Below are 24848 nucleotides of genomic sequence, written 5' to 3' on the forward strand. Positions count from 1 at the left end.
GTTGTCTAATGTCAAAACTCGAAACGTTGCTGGCTCTGTCCATACCATATAAATTAGAGCGTTACGTGTACGGTTCACTTTTTCACTTTGTGCACTTGTGGGTTTACGTTATGTACCAGTAAATAAAATAATAAATAAAAATAGTAGATATCATCCTAAAATATTTAGGAGAATGTGAAGTTGTAACAAAATATAATTAAAATAAAAAATATCAAAAAACCTTGTATCCATTTACAACTATTAGACAAAGTTTCAAGTTGTCGTAGTTTAAAAAAATTACAAAAATGGCGTAATTTGTGAGATGTCAGTTCAGTGAAAATGTAAAATAAATAAAAATGTTTAACCGCGTAAAACATGTGATTTTGTTTGTATCCGTCCTATTAATAAGTTTTAAAACATGTAAGTATTGCAATTTTCAGAACAGATGGTGGGAAAAAAGCGATATCAGGTTGTTGATAAACGATGGTCAATGAATGTTTTTATCCCTTCAATTATTGATGCTTTTAAGGCTTTCATTGCAATTGAATTGTAAATATGTATTTGAATAAAACATTAGAATGCCCAAATACCAACACCATTGATATATAACGATGCGTGATATTTTGGTGAAACGAGCTATCCTACGTATTCTCTTAACGGTAACTACAAAATCTTAGAATCCTTTCACTCTTGTACTAAATGTCTTGAATAATTATATTATATTATTATTAATGAATATTTAAAACGAGCAAGATAGTATTGTAACCAAATTTAAAAATCTTTGAAACTGCTGTATGAGCCGGATTTTTAATTTGAATTTGTGCATATAACAAAGTATATTATTAATTTAAGTTTTGGCTACCTATACGTACATACACTATTTTAATACAATGAGCAAAGTAGTTTTCTATAATATCAATTAAACCTTATTTGTTTTAAGGTATTCACAAATTGAGTAGTTGCAGGAGTAGTTAATGCTGTAAAGAATGAAGTTGTGGGGTAGTTTTAAATGTGTAAAAATTAAAACTGTTATAATTATTTAGTAGTAATAGTATTTATTATTGTGATATTTATCTTATTTCTTATTTTATTTATCTAAAATAGTTTATTACTGAAATAATTATTTTAAATTATTATATTAGTCCTTTAAGGGTTTACATGCCTTATTATTAATAGCTGAAATCATGGTCAGTAAAACAATAAACAATTAAATAGACAACTGATGACATTATCCTTGATTACTTCCCAAAGCTAAAGGTCATCCGTTTCCATTTTACAGGTAAATAGATGGCAATATAAATTCAAGGCAGTATTGCTTATACATTTAATTAGTTTTCAATTTATTATGTATAATTCTGTTTATGAACCATTATTTACCCTATAAAAATATCTATAGTCATATGTATACAGTAGAATATCTATAATTCAAACCTCAAGGGAGACCAAAAATTTGGGTTATAGAGTTTACAAGTTATGGAGGATTATGACTTAGGCGGAGTTTCATTTGACTTGTAGTGGTTCAATGTTACTAAGTTTGAGTTATAGTGGTGAAATAAGTAAATTCGAGTAAAAGAGGCAACAAATATATCTTGAATTAGTATTAACAAAATTTCAAAACATCCTTACGATGAAATATATATGTAATATTTTAATATATTGTAATTCTTTCTATAGCATTGTCTAATGTAATAAGAGCATACCATTCTTTTTTTTCAGAGGTGCTGGTTTGCTCTTAAATTCTGTAAAGTATTTAATTCTGTTCTTGCCTTTTCGATGGAAACACATAAAGCTCATCTAGTATTATTACAGTCTTCTATGTCAAATAAATCCTTAAAATATAGTTTTCTGAGCTATTGAATTCCTGATTCAGCCACCACTTTATTCCATTCCTCAGTAGGTGTAATAGAATAGTCTCAGACTTCAGCTTCTGCTGATGATGGCAAACCACTGTATTTATAACATGTTTTTATGGTAGTCACAGTGTTACAGGTTTCAATGCTGAAACTTGCACTTCTCCCACAAACATTTTTATGAACAAGTTCATGTTGTCAATTGGCCTTTTCTAGCTCTGAAATCAGCCACTTCCAATGATTTAGAGTATATTTTTGCTCCACTTACTGATATTTTTGTTTTGCAGGACAAGTTTGTATTTTTTTGCACAATGTCTGATTAATTTTGAGTTTTTAGTTAATATACTGATTGATACTCATTGGTAGGACAAATTGCTCAGCAACATATTTCTCCTTTTGATAGCTCCAAGCAAGTACATGTGTGCCATAAATAATCAATTCCTTAAGTGGCAATTATTTTTATTGTATACTCCTAAATTGTTTGAAATGAAATAGTGGTTGTTGACATTCCTGATAAACCGTTAAAGTTGGTTACTAATTTTATTACATTATATATTTAGTTACATAATATAATAATATAGTCAAGACTTAATAATTATTGTATAATTTTTCGTTTTTTAAACAATGTATTCTTTACAAACAGAGAGCTTTGATGTTTAGGTACCAGTGATCTCCAAATACCCTCGTTGACACTCTACAGTCCTGGGGCAGTGGAGTACATAGATGTACTTGTGAGACGGGTGCATGATAACCTTACATTGGTTTGTGCAACTCGTGGAGATAATACTGCAAGAGCCTATGTGTGGAACTATGTTGGGAATAATACTGGGGCCAGGTAACAGTAATCTTGTTGCATGAAGGTTTGTCTCATAATTAATCAGTTTCCATGTCCAATCATTCCACATACACAATTTTTTTTCGTTTTTAATTTACTTTTCTAAAAGCATAAATGTCTTTTTGAATCATTTTTGTTGGACAAACTAAGCAATTTCGACTAATAAGTCAAGAATTCTATATTAGAAATATTTCTTTCAGCACCTTCACAGTATCACCTTCCGGTCTGGCCAGCAGCAGTCAATTGGAGAAGTATGACCTTCAGCTGACAGACAGTGGTCACTATATGTGCTCATCGCCACCATTTAGCATCACTAAGTATTTATTGGTGCAGAAGAGAGGTAATTATAATAATTAAAAAAATATATTTTGTTAGGTAATTGCGTCAAAAATCATAACCCACAACACTACAATGAAAGGCAATGTTTTACATTAAAAAAAAATCTTTGTTTTTTTTATATTATCAATTGATTTGTACCCCTTGCCTAACATGGAAGGGACAACATTAGGGACTAAATACTTTAATTTTCTGTGACCATATTTCATGGGATGGTGTCACCTTGTGTCGTAAGCTGCAAAACTGTTTCATTGTTATTCCTTACTGGAAGATGCTGAACTATCCTTTCGCAGAGATCCGCCACTCCATGCTGCATGGAGTGTGATTGACTTATTATTGTATCCGTTAGGCTCCCAATGTGCTCGCGGAGCTTTCTCTTGCGGCGCCCGTTGCGTGCTACCTCGGTACGTCTGTGATGGAAAACCGGATTGCGCACGCGGCGAAGACGAAGCGCTTGATATATGCCCACCGCTGCCTTGTCAGAGTAAGTGCATATCATTCAAATGATATTAGTAAGAAAATTATTTTTTATAAATCGATAATAATTGAATGTTAAATCAAGGGCAAATTTGTTCACATACATATAAATTATATGGATAAGGATTTATATTATGTTTTAGCTTTGCCAATAGTACATTATTTTAGATATAATTTAATTGACAAAAAATTAGGTCATTTGCATAATATTTATCTATGGTTAAGATGCTGCTTGTATGTAAAGTAATATTACAATAAACTAGTTCACGTTAATGAAAAGAAAAGCAAAATTTTTAACTTTTTCAGAATCAAGTATACACACAAATTTATATTTACAGGAAATGATCGCCTGAACTGCTCAACCGGCAGGTGTATACCGGAAGCGGCATGTTGTCACACGGCGGATGTCCTTTGTCAACAGGACAGTTGCTGTTCGGAGCATCCCAGATATGCTCGGCTCGATGGTGATTATAAGGAAATATAAAAATATTGGGGCCCTACCTGGGCCTTGGATGGTCTCGGATTGACCTTCAGATTGCTTCCAATTTTCATTCAATCGGTAGCCGATTCCACATAGTGGCGGGGCGCAACAAACATTACCTTAAAAACGCTCAGTTGTGGACATGATGATGATGACAATACTTTGTTCTGAATTTCAGAAGGCGACGAAGTACTCGAGTATACTCGCTCTGAAGACAGACACGCCACAGACGATCTGACGTTCATACAATCTACCATATACACGGTCACAGGTAACTTTGTACCAAATTAACTATTCTCTAAAGTGAAACCTTTTTATAAACTGTACTGCGAATTTGCTCTCAAACTGAAATAAAGTAGATAAAATAGTTTATATTAAGTCATTGAATGGGATTTGTACGAAATGATATAGTAAATTTATTCAAATATATATTAATTCCGACTTAAATTTTAAAGACGACTAATCTTATCTCGTTTAATGATTCCAGCTTGCGCCCTAATCTTCATGATAGCAGTCGTGCTGTTGGTATCGGCACTGTGCAAGATGCACATGAAGAGAGCCGCTTTACGCGGCTATGCGCACGCGCATCGCGATACGGCGCATCACTACTCGGTGACTATACATATTTTTCCACGTATAAAACTCGTGTGTTTTAGCGTGTTGTTATATACACTTATTATGTAGAAGACAAATCCTGTAGCTGCGTGTAACTAAAACAAAATTTGCAAATTTATATAAGAATTTGTATTTTTAGGCCCGCTACCCGCCGCGCTACGAATCTACGCGACTTTTAGATCTACCCTCTTTGAGTCCCACGCGGCAGCGGACGCAGGTAGTTTCATAAATTCTATTTCCGTGTTGTAATTGGGCCGAAAAGAGGCCGTAATCGATATTATTCGATAATTATTTTCACACAAAATGATTTCAGTGTGAACCCGAAAGCTCAACCTCTACGCCGATGTGCGAAGTCACGACTCCAGTCAACTCTGGCTTCGCTCTTTCACGGCTCGGCTCCATGTTCTGCACTAGATATTCTCAGGTAGAACTATTTCCTCTAATGCTAACTTTGAATCGCCCCAACGATGACACTCCTCTAGTCGCAGATCGACCTTAATCAACAAATCAGTGGCGTTACAAACTTTTTAAGTCTGGGCCGCAGATTTCTTTTTCTGTTTCATCATCGTCTGCCTGCTGACGCACGCCGTCGACTCTTTGGGTCTCAAGCCAAACCGGTTTCCTCGCGATGTTCTCCTTCACCGTTCGAGCGAATGTTAAATGCGCATCGCCGGGGATCGAATCTACGACCTCAGGGATGAGAGTCACACGCTGAAGCCACTAGGCCAACACTGCTCTGTGACGAATCTAATGAAAAATCGTGTTTTTTTTTAAATCACGTCATCGTTATTGAGTAGACTTTGTTATTTAAGATAATTTATTTTTGTTCCTAAATTAAGTAATTCGGACAAATATTTATATATATATATATATATTTATTTTTAACGAACTTTCAGGTCCCGACTCAAGGTGACGTCGAAATGACCGACGTGAGATCCACTTCCCTGAACAGTTCGCCGACGCGAAGTCCGCCTTCGGACTATCGCTCGCCAATTCCCAGTTCCGAACTATACTACACGAATCCGGACCTCACCGACTTAGGTCGAGACCTCAATTACATGGCTACGCCCATAGAATTCTTCAGACGACGCAATTTACGTCGGAACACTTTAGACAGGGTCATAGACCAGCTGACTCGCGCCCCCAGGCCGCTCACGCTGCAGCTGGGCAGGTTTCAGCTGAGCATACCGAGGTTCAACCGCCGCGAGCCGCGCCCGGACACGCCGGACATCGCCGAAATCAACATAGACAATCTGGATTTCGTGCGTCTCAACTCCAACGACACGTACACTTTGAACGGCCGGACCATACGCTTGTTGGGGGCGGACTTTGAGAACTACCCGCATTTGGATGGGAGTCGACCCCCTCCGTACAACGAGGCGATGAGGTACAAAATATATGGACCTCCTCCGGAATATTTGAGCAGGGAGGGTATCAATAGGGAGAACGAGGCCACGAATAACGTCGAAATGCCGCCGCGCTACGATGATTTGGGTCAGAGCGGTAATAACGGTAATGTGACGAGTGACGGTACGAGTAATTTTGCGTTTTGTAACGGTAATAATACGAACCGAAATGAAGCAACCGCCGGTGACGTCACGAGTACCGAGAACGATTCCAACGGTAATGTTACGAGTTTCCAAATGGAAAATGTAAATTATAATATTCCAGAAACGATCAGTTCCGTCATAGATAACTTGCCAGCCATAGACAGTGATTTCAATGCTAATGATAACGTGTACAACGAGACGGTTGTTGCCGAATGAGGATTATAGGATATATATATATATATATATACTCACGCAACATACGAATCATTGAAATATCGTTTTTACTGAAGCTCTAACGGGCCAACGTAGATATAAGATAACTGTTACGCGTTTCGGTTTCAATAAATTCTCATAAAAATACGGGAGTGAGGTGGCAAAAAGTCTTACGTCATTCGAATAATATATTTATATATTAATTGAGTTTCCTACTTTAACGCGTTTGACAAAATGTAACAAATCTATGGACCACTCTACGCACTTCCTCACCTTATTTGCCCACGTGGACGGCCAAATACGCCACACGTGTCTATTGTGCCTTAGCTTTGCACATGAAGTACTATATTTATATATTACATCTACGTAAAGTTTTGTACTATATTTGTATGTCAGCGAAACGAGGCGGTTTACGCTCACGCTAAGACACGAACGAGTTTGAACAGAGTTAATGTCGTTGTCATAAATAGACTTTTCAGTGCACTGACAACTGTCAACCGTCACAGACTATATTGAGCTTAAAATGTACAATATAATGCCAATTAAAGATAGGTCTGCTCGGACTCTCGCGGCAGGAGCTCCTAAATTTAATTGTCTCGTGTCATATTCGAAGTTAGGATTAGATATCACCCGGAGACACATCATTAGAGTTAATTTTAAAGTAATTTGTCTGTGATCGTTATCGACGAACGCGTTTGTCTTGCCTCAGAGCTGCTTCGGTATGAATTTTATTCTGAAATAAATATTGCTTCTCGGTGAAAAAGATCTGTAGTTAATATTTCGGCCGATTATGGTAATTAGATTTATATTTATAGACAACTATAGCGGTACAGGAACTTGTTGGATATCGTTACACAAATATTTTTGTCCACATTTGGGCTTCATATTAAACCAATCGTAATCGTTGCGAGTAGATTCCAAAGCTATATATCTGCGTTCTATAGAAAAAAACTTTGTACAGAGAATAGTTTGTTACTCCTTCTTACAATACTCATATGTATATAATGTTTATGTAGTTGAGTCAAATTTAAGTAAAATGACTGAAAATAGGTTCAATATGTTTTTGTTGTATTTACTTAAAATTAGGTCGACTTTGCTTTAAGTTAACCCTTTAGATGAATCACGATTTTAATATATCGCGGGTACGAAGAGTCATAGGGTGTCTTGAAAAGTATTAAGAAACAAAACTGTTTACAAGGAAAGCCCTACAAACATTTTATTATATATTAATTGAACTGATTTGTCAAATTATTTTATAATTTCAGACAAATATTTACGTAATTTTAAAACAGAATTTAAAAAAACAAGAATGCCATGTGTAACTTTAACAATTACACATATTTACAAAAATTGGAGATTTCGGTAGAAGTGAACCGCCAAATTCACAAATGTCAAATTTGTCAAATCATTTCTCTCAGTCTACGCATCGTTCCATCAGTAAGAAGGCAGAGATACTCCGAGTCTGTTTTTCAAATGTAACTGGCAGAGGATGCGATGCTGCCAAACTAACTAAATCAAGGTTTTTGTCTCGGGTATTAAACCCATTAACGTACGAAACAAATCCTAATGATGTAAATGGCTTCGGAGAAGGTTGTGTTACCAAAGTCTCCAATATAACTATAAATGAGGAGTTGTCATCTCGGAAGTAAGATCTCTAAAGTGTACGAATTAGAAAATGCATTTTCTTCAATAATTTAACACGAGTAGGGCGACGTCGGATGATTTACAATATTTTATATTGTGAAATTCGCTAAAATAAGTGTAAATTTTGTTTAAAAAATATAAGTTAAGATTCTCTATCGTAATTTTTTTTTATCAAAAACGTATAACAACTTTACAACTTCTGTGTTTTGAAGACAAATGTATCAATACAATTGAAAATTCCGACCAAATTGCTTTATGTATAAATAAGTGTATATAAATGTGTTAGATTTTCTATGTCAAATGAAAGTTTCCTCACCGTTTCGATAGTTTGCCTGTTTCATAAATATAAATCTATTTTAGTTATTTATTTTATATGCGTCAACATTCACATAATATTAAAGTGTTTGTAATGTTTTGATTACGCAGCGGAGATTATAGAGAGGAAATCGTTATAGACAAGAAAAAGAAAATGAATAGTTAGAATTCTTCTCATATTTGTGATATTTTCATGTCGTAGTTATGAAACAGGTACACGCTTTGATTGTTCCACAGCTTTCGCACAAAAATGTACTTAAAAATTTTCAAAATTCTTTATCATTTTCATGACAACGAAATACAATAATAAAACATATCATTGAATTGTTAAGTAATTATGCTTAAAGCGTTTTTGTTTGTTTGCCACTGATATAAATGTTTAGAAATATCGTCAGTTTGTCAAATGTCAAGTTGACATCAAGCCATTTCGGAAAATGTTCAGATTTGTAAGTGATATGTCATGTATAATAACTACAAACAAACAAAAACTTTCATTTTATAGAATTATGTTCATAAACGATTGTTATAGTACAAATTATACTGATGCCTTACCATTGTTAGTGTAATAAACATTGTTTTAGATAATTGTCTTTTATTTAGATTTGAAGTATTGAACACCCACCAACATTGTGGCAAATAATATTGGTGATTTTTAAGCCTAGTTTATGAGCGGTGAGACGAACTTATAATCGTATAAATCACTACACGTAAAGTGAATTATTATTTTTGATGACTTTAATCAAAACCGATGTACTGTGATTTTGGCATGAGGCAACACTAGGTTTTTACGTTAGTAACTGTATTTATTTAAAAAAAGTAAAAAGAACTTCGTGTCTTAATTGCCGACTACTTGTTTGCTCTTTCTTTCGGAAAAAAGTTTATAATAAATATAGTCTATGTTACTCATGAACAACACAGCATTCTAACCCTGAACGATTAATATGCGAAATCGATAAGGCTGACAATGTTGTATTGTTAAAATAAAAACGTGGTTAGATAAAAATATTTATTTCTACATACAATCACGCCTACACATTGCAAAACTATAGTTTTCTATACATCGATCTAAATACTTATGGCACTTAAAATATATTATTTACATAACTTATATTGCTGCTTTATTCTCGTTGCAATCATCTGCACATAACACTGCAATTTTTAATATTTGATCGTATTACACCTTACGCTAATGACATAACTCGTGATTGGAATTCGTAAAAGCTAATTACTACATTACATATTAAAATGTACCTAAAGGGACACAAAAAAACATTGTGTACAGTATGTATGTATAAATTGCAGACTATTTTGACCGTTTTATCGCTATTTCTGAAAAAATAATACTGTTTCATTGGAGACTTAAGGTCTAATTATAAATCAACCTGTGTTTGCATATTTAATATTAATGTGTGGTGATTCGGTTGTAATAAAATTTTTAACGCAATACTCCTCTTAAATAATAATAAAATGCAGATCAAAAATAAAAGTATATTAAAATTATAACATATCAATCTTAGGCCACTATATATTCTTTATCGTTATTCTTACATTAAACGATACCTACATATCTAAAATCTTTAACTTTTAACCAGCAGAAATCGAACCTGCGACCCTGAAAGATCTCATTATTAAAGCCGTTATTTATAGTTGCATAAATTTATCGCAAAATGGTTAATACGACGAAGTTCACATTTAACATTCTAAACACGACACATTTAATACTTGTTTGATAAATTATTTAAACAAACACAAAAATACACAAGTGATAATCTACTCCAAAATATATATAAACAAGTAATTGTGATATTTGTATTTATTGGCCAAAAGGACCGATGTTAAGTCTTTGACATAATGAAAAGAACCTAATATGTTTTGTTCATGTGCGAGAGATATATACATGTAGACATCCTTTACCTAATTAGTCACTTTACACATATTTCACTGTTGTACACTTTTAGTCACTTATTAGATTACACTTCACCACATTTGTCACTTTACTTTTGTGTCAAGGATAGTCTAGGTTTGCGGGGGGTCATCTTCGGCGGGCAGCGCGAGCATGTTGGGCAACTTGAAGTGTTGCATGTGAAAAGGTGGCTCGGGGCTAGTGGATTGGCGACTAAACTGAAAGCAGTTTCAATAACTAACCATATGCAACTTCGTGGTCAATGGGACTTAAGGAATTTAGTGTTTTGTATTTAAAATATATTTGGGAAGACTAATAATATTACTAACTTGAGCACTCCGTCCTCGCCTCCGCCTCGGTAAGATACCTTTGCGCGCCATGAAGAAACTAAAAGCGTATTAAACACGATTTAACAAAAAATACAAGCCAACATTTACAAGATTGATAAATAATCATTATTATCACATTATGTGTGCATTACACATCAAACTGTCACACTGCAATCCTAATATCAAATTAATACACGATTTAATACCCTAAACGTCTATTTTTATTTGTAGCACAGATGTGTCAAGGTTCACAACGTTCTTAAGTAACCAGATATTGTATTTTCATAGATAATAATATATACTATATATAAATATAATTAACATTGAATATTCGAATCTTACCGTATAGTTGATATGGGTATGTTAAACTGCTCAGACACCGTTTGGAAGGTGAGGCCTCGACTGACGCAGTCGGCCGCCTGACGCAGCTCTACCTCGCTCCGCCGGATACGCTTGTTCATGTTGAATTCTGGGCCTTGGGATTGGCTGGTCTAAAATTGTACATTTCAACAGAATTGATTAAAATTGGAAACGATCTGTCTGAATACACTGTTGGCAATGGAGTTCATTCGTCTCTCTCTATCAAACTATGTTTACTCACTAATGGAAAGAGACAGAACAGGTTAAGGCAAGTGCTTACCGGTGGGCGATCCCCGACGTGAATCACGTTGACAGAGGGCCCATACCCTGGGCCAATAGTCATGATGGTAGGTCTCACTTCTACAAACGGTCCTTTGGACTGCGATGTCGGCGGCTGGAAAAAAGAACATTTATGAATACGTTATTTTTATACAAATTTCTATCAACATCGATTGTAATATAATATATGTCGCATCTTAGCAAAGCTAACTAAACAAAACCTCGGTAAAAACCATGAGCTCGTTACCGTTGCCACTTGCTGTATAATAAACGCTGGTGGCTCATCTCTAGTGTCATAGTTGTGCTCTCCGGTGACGCCAGTGGTGCGTATTGACCCTTCAGATTTCTCAGAATCACTTCCATCGTATTGACACTGCACGTTGGCTATCGCGAACTCTGGAACGATACAATATTATATGAAAAAATAATTTTAAATCATGGCTGACATGTCACTAACACTAACGCTATCAGGTTCAGAAAAAGATAGAATAGATTCAATTCATTTTCTAATTGCTTAGTATTGTAAATAACTGAACAAAAATATTTATTATATAATATACATACCGACGTTATTTAGAAATGACGTATTCAACGGAATACGGAACTGGCCACTGGCTACATCCAATTTAAAAGTAAAATATTTGTATACAACCAGCAGCATTCCTTTATTTCTAAAGAGGATTTAATAACCATTCAAAGAAATAAACAGAGTTATATAATTATTCTATGTAATGATACATGAAAAAATAGTAAAATAAAATACTATATACACAATATTTACCATTTTATTTATATTAATTTACAAACCTTATATATCTGGTACAAATTGTTATATATAAATATTTGATACGTTAAAAATAATTGTTGGCTTATGGCCTACTTATAAACTTTCTTAACGGCATGCGTCACGGCCGTGGCAGGGCTACTATTAATTCATAATTATTTCTCTTGCGACGAAACTCAATTTTAATACAAGCTCTTAGTATACGATAATGTCAAAATTTTTTGTGAGTGATGAAATATTTCAGTCGAAATCGATATTAAAATGAATAATTTCCACCCGCTGGAGCATATAGAATCCCCGACCGTTACAAAACTTGCTTGCTTATTAAATTGATCTAACGTCGATTAATTCTTGCAATTTTATTTTTTTCGCAAATTCCTTAAATAGCTAAATTCATTTAAATAAATTCTTTATGACCAACTTTGGTTTTTAGGAACAAAATTAAAATTAAACATTGGCACAAAATATTTTTGGTAGAAATTAAATTGCAATACAAAAAAATAGTAGTTTACAAAATTATGCTGCAGGCTGTTAACACTTACAATAACTACGAGAAATTACATAAATGTATTACATAAATCGTAAGAACATAACGCTATGCAGGTATACACACAAATAATGAAAAATAAACTTTGAAATTAGGTTTATGAATAGACTAGATTAAAAACAAGACCCGCAACTTTTAATTATTAACAATCATAAACACTAATAAATAATAAGATTATGAAGATTATTTTGGTTAATTTTTGCTATCTACGTACATCTTCAATTGACTTAAAATAAATATACTAGACACAATAAATGGTTATATTTTGTACAAATAAATACCTTTATTTTTTATTGAATAAATAAGACAAAACTTGACTTTTAACTATACAGTTAATCCTAATAATATTTTACGATTACAGTCTAAAATACTTTTGGCATATTAAGTAAACATGTACTTGACTATAAAAAGGCTAAATGCATTTAAATTAGGGGTTTAAATTTAGTATAAAACTTTCAAACCATTTTTAATTTATATTCCTTAATCAAGACACGTGCTATCAAGCAGGTATTTCGTGTCATCTTCAAGGAATACCGCAGTTTTATTGCACTCTTTGAGCTATACTTTTAAGGTCATACATAAATCTCGATGGATATATTCAATGGTTTTTCGAATTCAAGCTACCTGCTAGGTTTTGACCTTACAGACCATCTTCAAACCTCTCGGACCTGGTTTCCGACATTAAGTCTAAAGGATCCAAAATTTGTGTCGGCCTATTTGTCCCGCGTCGTCCTTTAGAAAATTGACTTTTTATATCATACTTTTCCATCCAGTTCCGTAAAGTTTTCCGTGGCACGCCATATTTATTCGAAGCAGCATAGACGCTATATCCCTTTTTGACAGCGATCAACGCGTCTCGCAGATGCTGCGACGAATATTGCTTGTACGATTTCTCTTGAAATACATCTGTCTCTATGTTGACGATTGCATTCGGCCGCCGTCCGACTAGCCTCGGCCTCGCGTGCACGTTCAGAGGAATTCCATCCATGTCGATGAAATGTCGCGTCACAATTTCCGTGGAGGTCCGCACACCTGTAAGCGAGGAAAAGAAACCGGTTAATGGTAGGAAATTGTGGCAACAGAGAAAATGTCAAACGACAAACGTCATGTTGACAGTTACGAATACGGCGGTTTCTTTTCCTGGCTTCATACAGGATAGGGATGGGAAAGCGCGTAAAAAGCGAGGAAAAGACGCACTGGATTGTACTTTACACTCTGCATCGAAGTTGTATTGCGACTGGTTGGATTTGACAGTGTATAAACATGCATGTTTAAAGTCTAAATTTAACATTACTTTCTCTTTAGATGCAGCAGAAGCATAGGTACATACTTAGTAAATGTTTTAAATAAAAAAGTATGTTGCATACATATAAATATTTATTGACATATAACATACATTATTATTTTCGGGCGGAGTTATATAGCAGACTCGTCAACTTTCTTTGAAAAATCCGGTTTCTAACATACATTAAATGTATAGTATACAAAAACCCCCTAAAAAAGTTAAACGCGAAATAAATGAATAATACTTGCCATCTTATTGTGACTTATCACACCGTAGCGATTACTTCTATCTCCCTGATAACAAAAATAATGGAAGCAGGACCGTAGTACTGTTTCCTTTAATACCCTTCTTGGATTTCGTATTATTAGAGAAACCGGATAAATGAAAACGTATAATTTTATAAATTGATAATACATTTACTATAATTAATTTTATGCATGATAAAACTCAATTATTCTACTAAGTACATAATATAACGTGAATATAAGACAAAATTAATACTGTGAACAAACGTTTAGAAGCAATAACATAACTTGATAATGATTTAATTTTTATATTATTTTCATACTTAGTGCAAAAAATTTCCTATGAAATAGTCAAATAAAACCGTAAAATCTTAAGGCAATAAGTACATATTGGTATATAAACTATCTACAATAATTATACTTACGTACTAAAGTTATGTATATGTTATATATACTAAATAGGCACTTCATGGATTACGGGCACAATTTTCTACTAAATATTAGTTACTGGCAACACTTTAACCATAAATTCCAATTAAAAACACTACTGAACACATACGCTTCAATATTTAGTAGAATACGCCCATAGAAAGTAAAGAAAGGCATCCAACCTCTGAATTAAATTCCAAAGGTACCCTCATTATTACGAACAAAGGACACTTCGAGTTCAATATTTCCTTTTGAGAATAGATCAGACATACATTTTTGGTAGTAGAATATTTTAGTACATGCGAGCTAAAATAATATAGGAACGAAGTTTAGGCTTTTATAATATTTTAAAACTTTGAATTATAATATATCTACTAGGGTTATTCGTTCAAATTATTTAATGTTATAAAAATTGCTCGTTTACTACTTAAACCGTCGTAACGTTAACGCCTAAGCAACACAAAACAATGTTTTCATTTATGCCTGTTTAACAAGTTATATAAAATAGATATAAAGTAGAAGAAAGATTACAAAGCCACAGCAGCCGTATACTCAGTTCGTTTAAACATACTTTTAAAGTTTATAAAGGTACCACGTTAAGTACGTCTTCAGTAATAACACTAGTTCAAAGGGCTTTTGGCATCTCTGAGAGATGGCAAACTGTATCTCATTTAAATCTAAAACACATAATACTTCTATATGATAATAAATATTAAAAACTTTAGAGCTGCTGCATTAATCCCCGAACACTCAAATGCCATTCAAATATAGGATTTACTTAAAAGTGTAGAAAATTTTAAGCAGCGCCTAATTAGATTGACTTTTGTGTATTTGGATAAAACACTAAGATAATAAAATTTTAAGTCTTTTATAACGGACAATGTCCAGACAAGCACGAGGTTAAGGCCAAATATTTACTTATATACTATGAACGCCTTTTACTATCTCTATTAAAGAAACTACAGCCAGCACTATAAATCATTAATTTGTCAGAAGAGCAGAATTATCAGTCCTAATTTATGTTACGTAGATCGAATCGTATACAAATATATTTTTTGTTGTGAAAAATGCTTTTATTATATTTGAAAACCAAAAATAATCGGCGGTATTCAATAGAGATAACGTGGCTTATTTGATAACATCAATACAATAACTGTTTTAGAGGAAAATAAAACATATTTTAAATTATTTCAAAACTATTATCAATGAACATTTTGGTATCTAACTTTAACGTTTCAATGTTATCCCACTACATTACATTTACTATTACTATATAACAACTAAAATAAAATGCCGGGACTACCAAAATGGTAGAATTTACTGGCAACATTCAAGGTTATTATTGCACATTAAACATTAATTGAACAGTATATTACGAGAAACAAATTAGTTCAATCTATATACTGCAAGTATTTATTAAAAATAATAATTTAAATTCCCTATTAATTTATAATATTAAATAAAATCTTATTATAAAGTAAAACCAATTTAAATATTTTTATGCATAGCATATCATTTTAGAGGTCTTTCTTTGGATTTAAAAAAATAATTAATTGAAACAAATAAATATATTTTTTAAATCAGCAAGCCGTTAATATCTTTGGCAGCCATTTTCACACCACACAACAAATATGTGTTTTTAATTTTTTGGCATAAATGTTAATATTTTAAATATTTATTATATGGTGATTAACTTTGGTAATTTAAAATTCAATTTGGCATAATATAAGGCAGTTCTTTGGACGAACAGTCTGTCAAATCCCAAGTTTCCCATACGTTTGGTGCTAGGGCACAAGGTTCTCGGACACAATAAAAATATGTGTTATATTTTTACACAACTGCGTGTTATATTAAAAATACTTTTTTTTTCAGAGACACCTGAATGTTGTTTTCACTTAAACCAGTATCAAATGTACCGGAAAAGATAGTTGTTTGGCGCGGATGAACCTAACACTATTATGCACGATAAATTATAGCAATGTTCACACAGGGTTATTTCAAAAACAAACGATAATTGCAAAATATATAGAAATCATAAAAAATAATAATTTTGATGAATACAAAACGTAAACGAGACTAACACACAAAATAACCCTGTCATAATATTAAATATATAAGTTATTCATGCATTGACATATTGAGAGCAGAGTTGCCCTCATTTTTGGTAGAATCCTCGAGCGTTCTACCGTTCTCGTCCTCGCTCGACATATGTGTTGTAAACGACAAAAAATGCTTTCCGAAATCGATTTCAGGATCATAATTGGCCTCTTCGTTCTCCAAGTTTTGTGGTTCGACATTGTCAGTTTTGAATTCGCGTTGTTTCTTACTGTTCTCCACGAACTGTTTCAGCTGTTGCGGCATCGGGAACGAGGATTTAATGTGGCATCTCTTCATCCAATTGCGCAGTGATTTTCTCGGCACTTTGTGTGTTTGAGCAGCTCTGAAATTGTCAAAATGTTTTAATAAGCTTTGACGACTAAAACAAATACAGCATTGTTTGATTCGTTCACTTTAACAAGTGAAGAAGTTCACCTGTAAATACTCCCTCCCTTCTTGACATCCATGAGGGCTGCCCACATAGCTTCGTTAGAATATCGTCTGTTAGGATTGAACTTTCCCATCATGACCCTTTCCAAGTCCTTCCTCGAAAGCCCCGAGGAACTAACTTCTTTTCCCTCCAGAAATTGGTCCAAATCCGCTTTCAACACAGTGTCGCCGATGTCAACGTTTTTGTCCTTAAAAATCGGTGGACGACCGCGACGCCTGATCGTCTTTTCCCCAATTTTTGGGTAGACTTCTTTAGTGGCATCCTTCGGTCGGGGAATAAGTTCGACCTCAGATTTTTGGTTTTTCGCCTCGTTTTTCTTTGTTATTTGGTTAGCTTTTAAGAGGGACACTTCTAATTCGCCGTTTTGTTCCAACCAGGACTTGTAGTAGTCGTTTTCTAAGGTTTTCTGGACGAAATCGTCACTCACATTGGTGATACCATATTTAGAAAATTCGTTTTGGATTTCCGTCGGGGTCATTTTTGATAGTTTACTTATGTATTGGGAGTTGGCTAAATTTTGTAACTTTGTTTGAAAAAACAATTCGCTCTCGGGCTTCACGCGTAAGTAGGGTTTACGAGCTGAAAAAAATAAAAAGAAATCAATTTAAATCGAAACTACCGTGAACCATGAATGTAGCAATGACAAATGACATGTCTGTAAGAGAAAAAGCTTGGTAATAAGAGAAATATCTCGCAACTACATTCATGGTTCACGTCTCTACCCAAATCTATCAAATCCAGTTGCAATACTAAAAAAATTGGCCTACCTTACAGACTGTCATTTATCTTGTCAATGCCATTCACAATATGATCTTCACTCACTTAACCCCGATTTAGCCGCGCGTAATTAAAAAATAAATTTTAAACAAAAAGCAAGTGACGAATGAAGTCACATTGCAAATAAACATTGTTGTGAAAAATAAAAATAAAATATATAAAAAAACTCACCCGAAGTTTGTCCTAAGCTACTTCCGGGTTTGCTAGTTTCCTCTTCCTGTTAAACGAATAAGGAAACATTACTATAAAAACGAAATCCAAATTGTTTAATCGCTTGCTAATGCTAGTAGAGAGTGACTGAGATAGAACATAACTAAAATAAGGAATGAAACGAACGTTTTGAGTATAAAAAACCTGTTCAATATAAAATACGCAGAAATAAATCTTCCTCTCTGTGGAATGCAAAAAACATATTCACCTCCTGATACTCCATGTGATCCTGGTCCAACTCGCCGTAGTAAAGTCCATCCTCTTCTACCGTCTCCTCTTTCACTTCGGAACCCCTTTCCCTGTCTTCTGATTTACGCTTCTTCTGTCCGTTCGTTGTTATCTTTTGCTGTTGTTGGCCTGTAAATATTTTTATATAGTTTATATTGTTTGTTAACTTTGTGCCTCATTTTCGTGAACTTTTGGATTAAAACTTTTAATTTAAAAAATATATATCATCTCACCGTTAGTATTTTCTCGCTGCGCGTGCGCAACCAAGGCCTCACTCGCCACCGAATAGTCCTTATTCTCGGTCTTAACTTCTGAGAGCGAACCGGGCTCACTCGAACATAGGCCTGACCAAAAAGATTTCTTATTTAAATGTGAAATGATAATGCATATATTGTTGGAACGTTTAATGCTGGGCGGAATACGAAATTCTATCCGTAGTATCACTTCGACATCTGTCGTTTCAAAACTGAGCATTTTTAAGGCAGATTACGCCGCGCACCACCCCTTTGTGGAACCAGCTACCGACTGAAGTGTTTCCGAACCAATTCGACTGAAGGTCCTCCACGAAAAGAGCGTACAATTCTTAAAATGCCTTCAGTGTCCACGGACGGCGGTATCACTTAACATGAGGTGAGCTTCTGCCCGTCGTTATATATAAAAAAATCGCCTACTTGAAAATGATCAACTGATTATTTTTACATAATGTATACTTATGAACTTCTTCGTTATCGGCACTGGCCTTTAGTAGGCCAAGCGCACAATGTAATGTCGGTTACGTGAATCTTCAAGAAAGTTTTAAAAACAAACACAACAAAATTATAAATACGAAAACAGTCAGTCGGGGTAACCTTTTGCATAATATTTTTGACACGAGTTTACCTGTTAAGTCACGGAAGGTCGTGACTTTTTTCAACTTTTTAAGGTAAATTAAAACAAACTTAAACTACATATATGCTGTACCTCTGATCTGCAGCGCTTCAGCGGACTTCAGTAGGCTGGGGAGTTCCTCTTGAGTTACGTTTACTTCTCCTTTATACATGAAATCCACTAGCGCTTGCATTTCACTGAACCTGAAGATGAAAAAATACTTAATCTACAGTATACGTTATAAGCCTAAAACTAAAACCAACCTTGGAGTCCAAGCACCTCTCTCTGCTTATCCTGAGCTGGATATATTCGGGAATGGGCTGATCGGTTTTAGAGAAAACATTGTTAGGTGCCTATCTCGAACCTAATTCGGTGTTTTGATGATTATTTCTGTATTTTTTAATTTCTTTTTTGAAACACTTATGTTTACTTCAATTGTCATACATTTTAGTAGATTTTTCAAGATTTTATAAAATATGCAGTAGGTATATGACCATGACCTGAGCCATACTTTTATGAAGATGGTATCTAAACATCGGCACAAGTGTATCAAGATACAATTCTTAAGAAGCTAGTGAAGCCCTTAACAACACCATGTTCAATAACCAAGAATGGTCCTTCCAGCAAGATCGGCGCCGGGTCATAAAGCTCGGCCTACGCAGTCTTCGCGAACGTTTCGGACTTCATCAGAGCTGAAGATTGGCCGTCGTCTAGTCTCGATCTTAATCCGCTGGATTATAATTTATGGTCTGTTTTAAAGCAAGCAGTTGTTCTAAACGCCATGATATTTTGGAGTCCCTAACACAATCACTACGATTGGCAGTGAAGAATTTTCCCATGAAAAGAGTGCTTATATTGGTAACTGGCCTCAACGTTTAAAGGACTGTATTGCAGTGAATGGAGACTACTTCGATTAAGCTTTTTAAATTTAAGATTGTTTTATATTTATGTATTGAACTACACGGTAAAAGTATGTTATTTCATTAGTGTTTATGGCAAGACTAGGTATATTACACTTCCAATTATAGACTTGACTAGAAAAATTTGTTTAACAATGCGGATTAGATAACAGAAAGGCACTTAATGATTTTTTTTTAATTGAACAGTGCAATACCGAATATATAAAGCTCTGGATGAGTAGAGTTTAATCCGTTATGATCGCGAAGAATTCGAATGAGAGGTACCTGATCTTCTAGGTTTTGCGTTGTTGCAGACGTCACGTCGCATCTCCTGTACTCCGAATTTAAGTTCTATGTTGATCTATTACATGATCACCAGCTAAGTTATCAGTTAAATCACTAATCACAATCATTTGCATGTCACTACATACCTCATATCCCTCATCAGCACGATGGGATGCTTGCAAGGATTCTGAAGCAGCAATCTCTCTAAATAGGCCGAACAGGCGGAGAGGACCAACTTGTGACATCTCAACTGCCGAGACTCACAGGCCAACGTCACATCGGCGAACTGCTCCGTGAGGAGAAGACGAGGGAATACTGACTGTAATTTAGTACAAAGGTTATCTATAATTATTGATGTTTAAAAAGGGTTTGTAAGAAATAAGATAAATTCATTAGACACTGCTATGGCATATTGATTGATATTGTTGCCTACTGATTATTAAATGTAACTTGAAATGAATTTAGTGTAAATAATAAACTCACCTGTAAATTAGTATGATAGGAGTTCCACCTCACGCAAAACTGCTGTGGGGGTAACGCCATATTGGTTTCCATAACCAATTAGTTTAACATAATATATCTTTGGCCGATAAATTGCACAAATCCAAATGTATCACAGATTATATAAGTACAAAGAATATAGAAACTTTTTAGACTAGATTATAAGTAAATACTGGAGTGCCGCTTATACCTGGAACAAATATCAATAATTAAAAACATCTATTGTAATTTTTAACGTAGGTAATTGATCAAAGGATAAAAAATCGGTTCAGGCGTTCAACAACATTTATACTAGCAAGTAATGTAATTACTATACACAATACTGGAAAATACACAAGTTATAAAAGTAGGGTCAAAAAGAATTTAACATAAGCCGCCAAGAGACCCTAGTCAGTCGTATTGATTTTCATAACTTTTTTACGAAGGGGATTTTCCGACGTGCCACTGTCTCTCTCACACGCATTAATTACCTCTCTATCTATTTCTTTTGTCTGACATTAAATAAATATACGTAATGTGGGGATATTATCGCACAATTTGCTTGGAAAAAAGGAAAAGGGCTTGGTGACTTCAATACATAATATTTAAACAGAGAATATTGAATTAAACCCATTTCCACCGTAATTTATCAATTATAAAATTTCATTCCAAGACACAATTAAGCATTTTTTCATCTTTTTATTACGATTATAGTAGTATACTTTACAGTATTATACATACATTCATTTTTTATATATAAATAACTACACTGCGTTGTGCTGTGTTCGTAATGATACCATAAAGTTTATAACAAATTGTCTTCGGTGCGCTTCTTATCTTAGTCTTGGGGTTTAGAAAATTCAAAGTGAAACAAACGCTAGACGTTAAAAAACAAAGCGAGGGTCCAGGGTTGTTGACCTTAGGGGCGCGCCTAAAATAAACCCGGGCGGGGGTCTGTAGCGCTGGGCTATATTCGGATACATTTTGAGGCCAACCATGCTTCTTGGTAGCGCAATGAATCTTTACCGACTGTAAGAAGACCTATTCATTTCGATTGCATCCTTTGTTATTTACGATTAATAAATGTTTTGAAACTTTTACGCTTAAATCGTTGCACAGATTTAGAACTTAGGTATAGATGGGACCTTGAGATTCTCCATACGCTCTTAACCAGCCAATGATAACTATAGATTTTGAAAATTTTTAAAAAGATAACACATATAGGGCAAATATCACCGATATTATTAACGTAGAGTTTACGGTCAACGGGAAACGGGAAACGAAGCAAAGTCTTTGATAGGTAACCATTCTTGCTCACGCAGACTAAGGTCAGTAATTTCGAGAAATGGTTCCAGAAATTATGTAGCGTGTGTACTTTTAATTCATTGCTTTAAAGGTAAACATTTAATATTAACCAATGCTATTATTGTATCATTTACAATATACTAAATGATTGAGATCGTAGTGAAGCCAGTTTTGGGCACTACGGTGTATCCAGTCTTCCTGTCCATTAATATAAATAAATGTAACATTATGTGGTTAACAATACAATAATTGAAACACAAATTGTATTGTTATTGGTCTATGACATAATCTGAACGCCGAGAATTGTCATTTTGGAAGATTATATTTATAGCCGCGTACGAAGATGGCTGATCGTAATGACAGGGTTTTTAGGGCATTACCTTATCAATTTCGCAATATACTAATAATATGTTTATCGGTTTTTGTTTGTCTTTTACAGTGGATTTCATTTTGAACCTAAAATCCCGAAGGTTTACAATTTGACCTGATTTTTTCACTTGTGAATGGATAGTGACTTATGAAATTTTATTTAACATGGAGGACAATGAAAAACTTATGATAATGTGTTAGAAATATACACGTGTGAAAATGACATGAGAACTTAAGGAGGCGTAATCAAAATACCTCTTACACATAAAGGTGCAACGCTTACAATGACCGAGCGGAGTCGCGTAGTAAGGTCAAATCTTATAGTACAAACAGTGCTGCTACAGAAGTGTTAATAGATGTTGCTATACGGCCGCTGTAGCAGAAATAAGATGTATAATTCTACTAATATTATCAAATTTAAACCAATATTAAATGGCAACGTTGCGGTTTTCCACTAAATTATTGAACCGTTTTCCACGCGGTTTTGTTATCACGCTGATAAGTTTTTTTTTACGAACCATTATGGAAAACGTTTTTATAATTAATAAATTTCATTCGTAAAAAAAAATTGTTTGGGCGAACAACTGATATTCATTTGATTCTAATATAACAAAGCAATTTTTATTTTTCTTTGACAATATTCGATTTATATTATTTCGAAATTAAAAAGAAAGTCGAGAAGGCAACACCAATATCATATGCGTCAAAATTACTTGTTTTTCAAATAAAACACTTGTAATCTCCAAGGGTCTTAATGTGTTATCTTGAGATCTCTGATATATAGGTCCCTTAGTATCTTATCGTTGCACAGGCTTGGTCATCGCAGATAAAAATCAGACCAAATGAACGAAAAACTAACTTTTATACATTTAACAAAGAAACTTATATAGACACTTGAAATCAATAGATAGTAATTAATAAAGATATATCTATAATATAGAGATCACTATAGTTCCAATAATACGTAGTGGCGCGTCTATATATTATATAGAGATTGATGTACCTATATGTGCGTTTGTGACGTGTTAGCGATGGTTTACGTTCCTTTATTTGTTTTGAAACGTTGATTGATTAAATCCACACGTAAAACCGCGAGCAACAACTAGTAATTAAAAGTCTGAAGATATGCTTTGACCCGAATGTGATTTTAATTTAAATAAATTACATTTATGTACATACATTAATAAAACGCGAGATTAAGCTCGTTTTAGATATTGTTTGTGATCTCTACTTGTTAAACCAGGTTTAATATTGTAGGAATGCTTAAATACCATCAGCGTAGAAGATTATATGCCAAGTCGCAACTAAAAAAGTTGTACTCTTTTTATATAAAAAATACTATATAAAATGAATACTGAAGAAAATATTTTGTAGTTTAATATAACTTATAACATTTATATCGTAATAAAATAAGTTATATTAAAACAATAACAAAAACTTACGAAAATCGTGTCTATTTATTGGGCCCAGTCTTGCACTTGCACAACGTCTGAATGTAATGATTTAAATACGAGCGAAGCATTTGGTCGCTCCCAAAATAGTTAAAGGCCCCAAGTTATAAACAACCCTGAGTCAACACACGCGAACTCAAAAAAATCAATATTTAAACAATTACTCAAATCTATGTTTAGATGTGGTCAAAACACGTAAGAAAATGGTCGACGGACCATCATGCGCTGAAAAATGTGACTTTTCATGAGCACAAATAAGAAAAACTATTGAATTCTAGTTACTTACGTTTTTGACCGCTAGCTGCGTAGAAAATTAGCTGCGTCGCTTATTTAACTGATGAAAAATCAATAATATTTAAGAGCACAAAATTTATTCATATTTTTCCATCGCGGGTCCCGCTTTTCTCTCGCAGAAAAACGTATCAAGAAAACTGTGTGAGAGCGAGACGCATGTATGTACCGAATTGTAAATAATTGACACTCATAACAAACGAGCGGGACGGAAAATGGCCCCTAAGACACGAAAATTATTACGTAATTTTATGAAAATTTAAGACCACGTATATCGTACTTACCATTCGCGGTGATTTATTAACGAGAAAATATGTCCAATTACTGTTTTAATTACGTTTAAAACATCGCGATTGCATTTTGACGGCGAGCGATCACCCGTCAAGCGAACACCATTTGCAGGAACGCCGAGCGTGCCTTATGGTGTTGCCACTATAAGTACCATAAATTCCCTGTGATAAACACATGATTTTTATACAATTAATAATTTCAACCACAAAAGATATGTTAAGTATAGCAATAAACAAAAGCTTCAAACATAACAAATTATTAAGGTGTTTGAGCTAACGATAATTTGTTTACCGCGTTAGGAGGCGTTCTGCTAGTTTCTAGGGATTTATATATCAATTAATTACAGTAAGTGCGTGCCCGTTATTGAAACAAAAATGTAAGAGTGTTCACT

General features: G+C 34.1%; 2 protein-coding genes across 7 annotated transcripts; one reads left to right on the forward strand and one right to left on the reverse strand.

Moving 5' to 3' along the window:
• Nucleotides 1-108: 108 nt before the first annotated feature.
• LOC123717337 lies at nt 109-8032 on the forward strand. The gene is made up of 10 exons (XM_045673271.1): nt 109-399; nt 2490-2664; nt 2865-3004; nt 3350-3484; nt 3816-3941; nt 4137-4229; nt 4446-4570; nt 4713-4790; nt 4887-4997; nt 5470-8032. The coding sequence occupies exons 1-10, from the start codon at nt 336-338 to the stop codon at nt 6337-6339; spliced, it is 1917 nt and encodes a 638-aa protein (XP_045529227.1). The 5' UTR covers nt 109-335; the 3' UTR covers nt 6340-8032.
• A 1737-nt stretch (nt 8033-9769) lies between these two features.
• LOC123717078 (protein bric-a-brac 2-like) lies at nt 9770-24584 on the reverse strand. Of its 6 annotated transcripts, none has more exons than XM_045672873.1 (12): nt 24451-24584; nt 20754-20961; nt 20417-20589; nt 19180-19289; nt 18453-18563; nt 18200-18348; nt 17953-17998; nt 11414-11562; nt 11168-11281; nt 10870-11018; nt 10528-10585; nt 9770-10411 (listed from the first exon to the last, which is right to left on the reverse strand). In XM_045672873.1, exons 2-12 carry the CDS (start codon nt 20823-20825, stop codon nt 10397-10399), a joined length of 1146 nt encoding a protein of 381 aa, XP_045528829.1. In that variant the 5' UTR covers nt 20826-20961; nt 24451-24584; the 3' UTR covers nt 9770-10396. The 6 variants fall into 6 exon arrangements, with proteins under 6 accessions (XP_045528829.1, XP_045528828.1, XP_045528830.1 ...); XM_045672872.1 differs by having other exon boundaries at nt 9770-10416; XM_045672869.1 differs by lacking the exons at nt 9770-10411; nt 10528-10585; nt 10870-11018; nt 11168-11281; nt 11414-11562 and adding exons at nt 13842-16896; nt 16989-17583.
• Nucleotides 24585-24848: the final 264 nt, after the last annotated feature.

This window comes from Pieris brassicae, chromosome 12 (genome assembly GCF_905147105.1).
Source record: "Pieris brassicae chromosome 12, ilPieBrab1.1, whole genome shotgun sequence".
Taxonomy (NCBI): domain Eukaryota; kingdom Metazoa; phylum Arthropoda; class Insecta; order Lepidoptera; family Pieridae; genus Pieris; species Pieris brassicae.

Coding starts and splice junctions, on each gene's coding strand:
- LOC123717337 (XM_045673271.1), top strand. CDS start 336: ATGTTTAACCGCGTAAAACATGTGATTTTGTTTGTATCCGTCCTATTA. Junction 2,665..2,864: donor GGGAATAATACTGGGGCCAG/GTAACAGTAATC, acceptor TATTTCTTTCAG/CACCTTCACAGTATCACCTT. Junction 3,485..3,815: donor CCCACCGCTGCCTTGTCAGA/GTAAGTGCATAT, acceptor TTATATTTACAG/GAAATGATCGCCTGAACTGC.
- LOC123717078 (XM_045672869.1), bottom strand. CDS start 20,825: ATGGAAACCAATATGGCGTTACCCCCACAGCAGTTTTGCGTGAGGTGG. Junction 19,290..20,416: donor GTGCTGATGAGGGATATGAG/GTATGTAGTGAC, acceptor TTTCATCTTCAG/GTTCAGTGAAATGCAAGCGC. Junction 18,349..18,452: donor GCAGCGAGAAAATACTAACG/GTGAGATGATAT, acceptor AAATATTTACAG/GCCAACAACAGCAAAAGATA.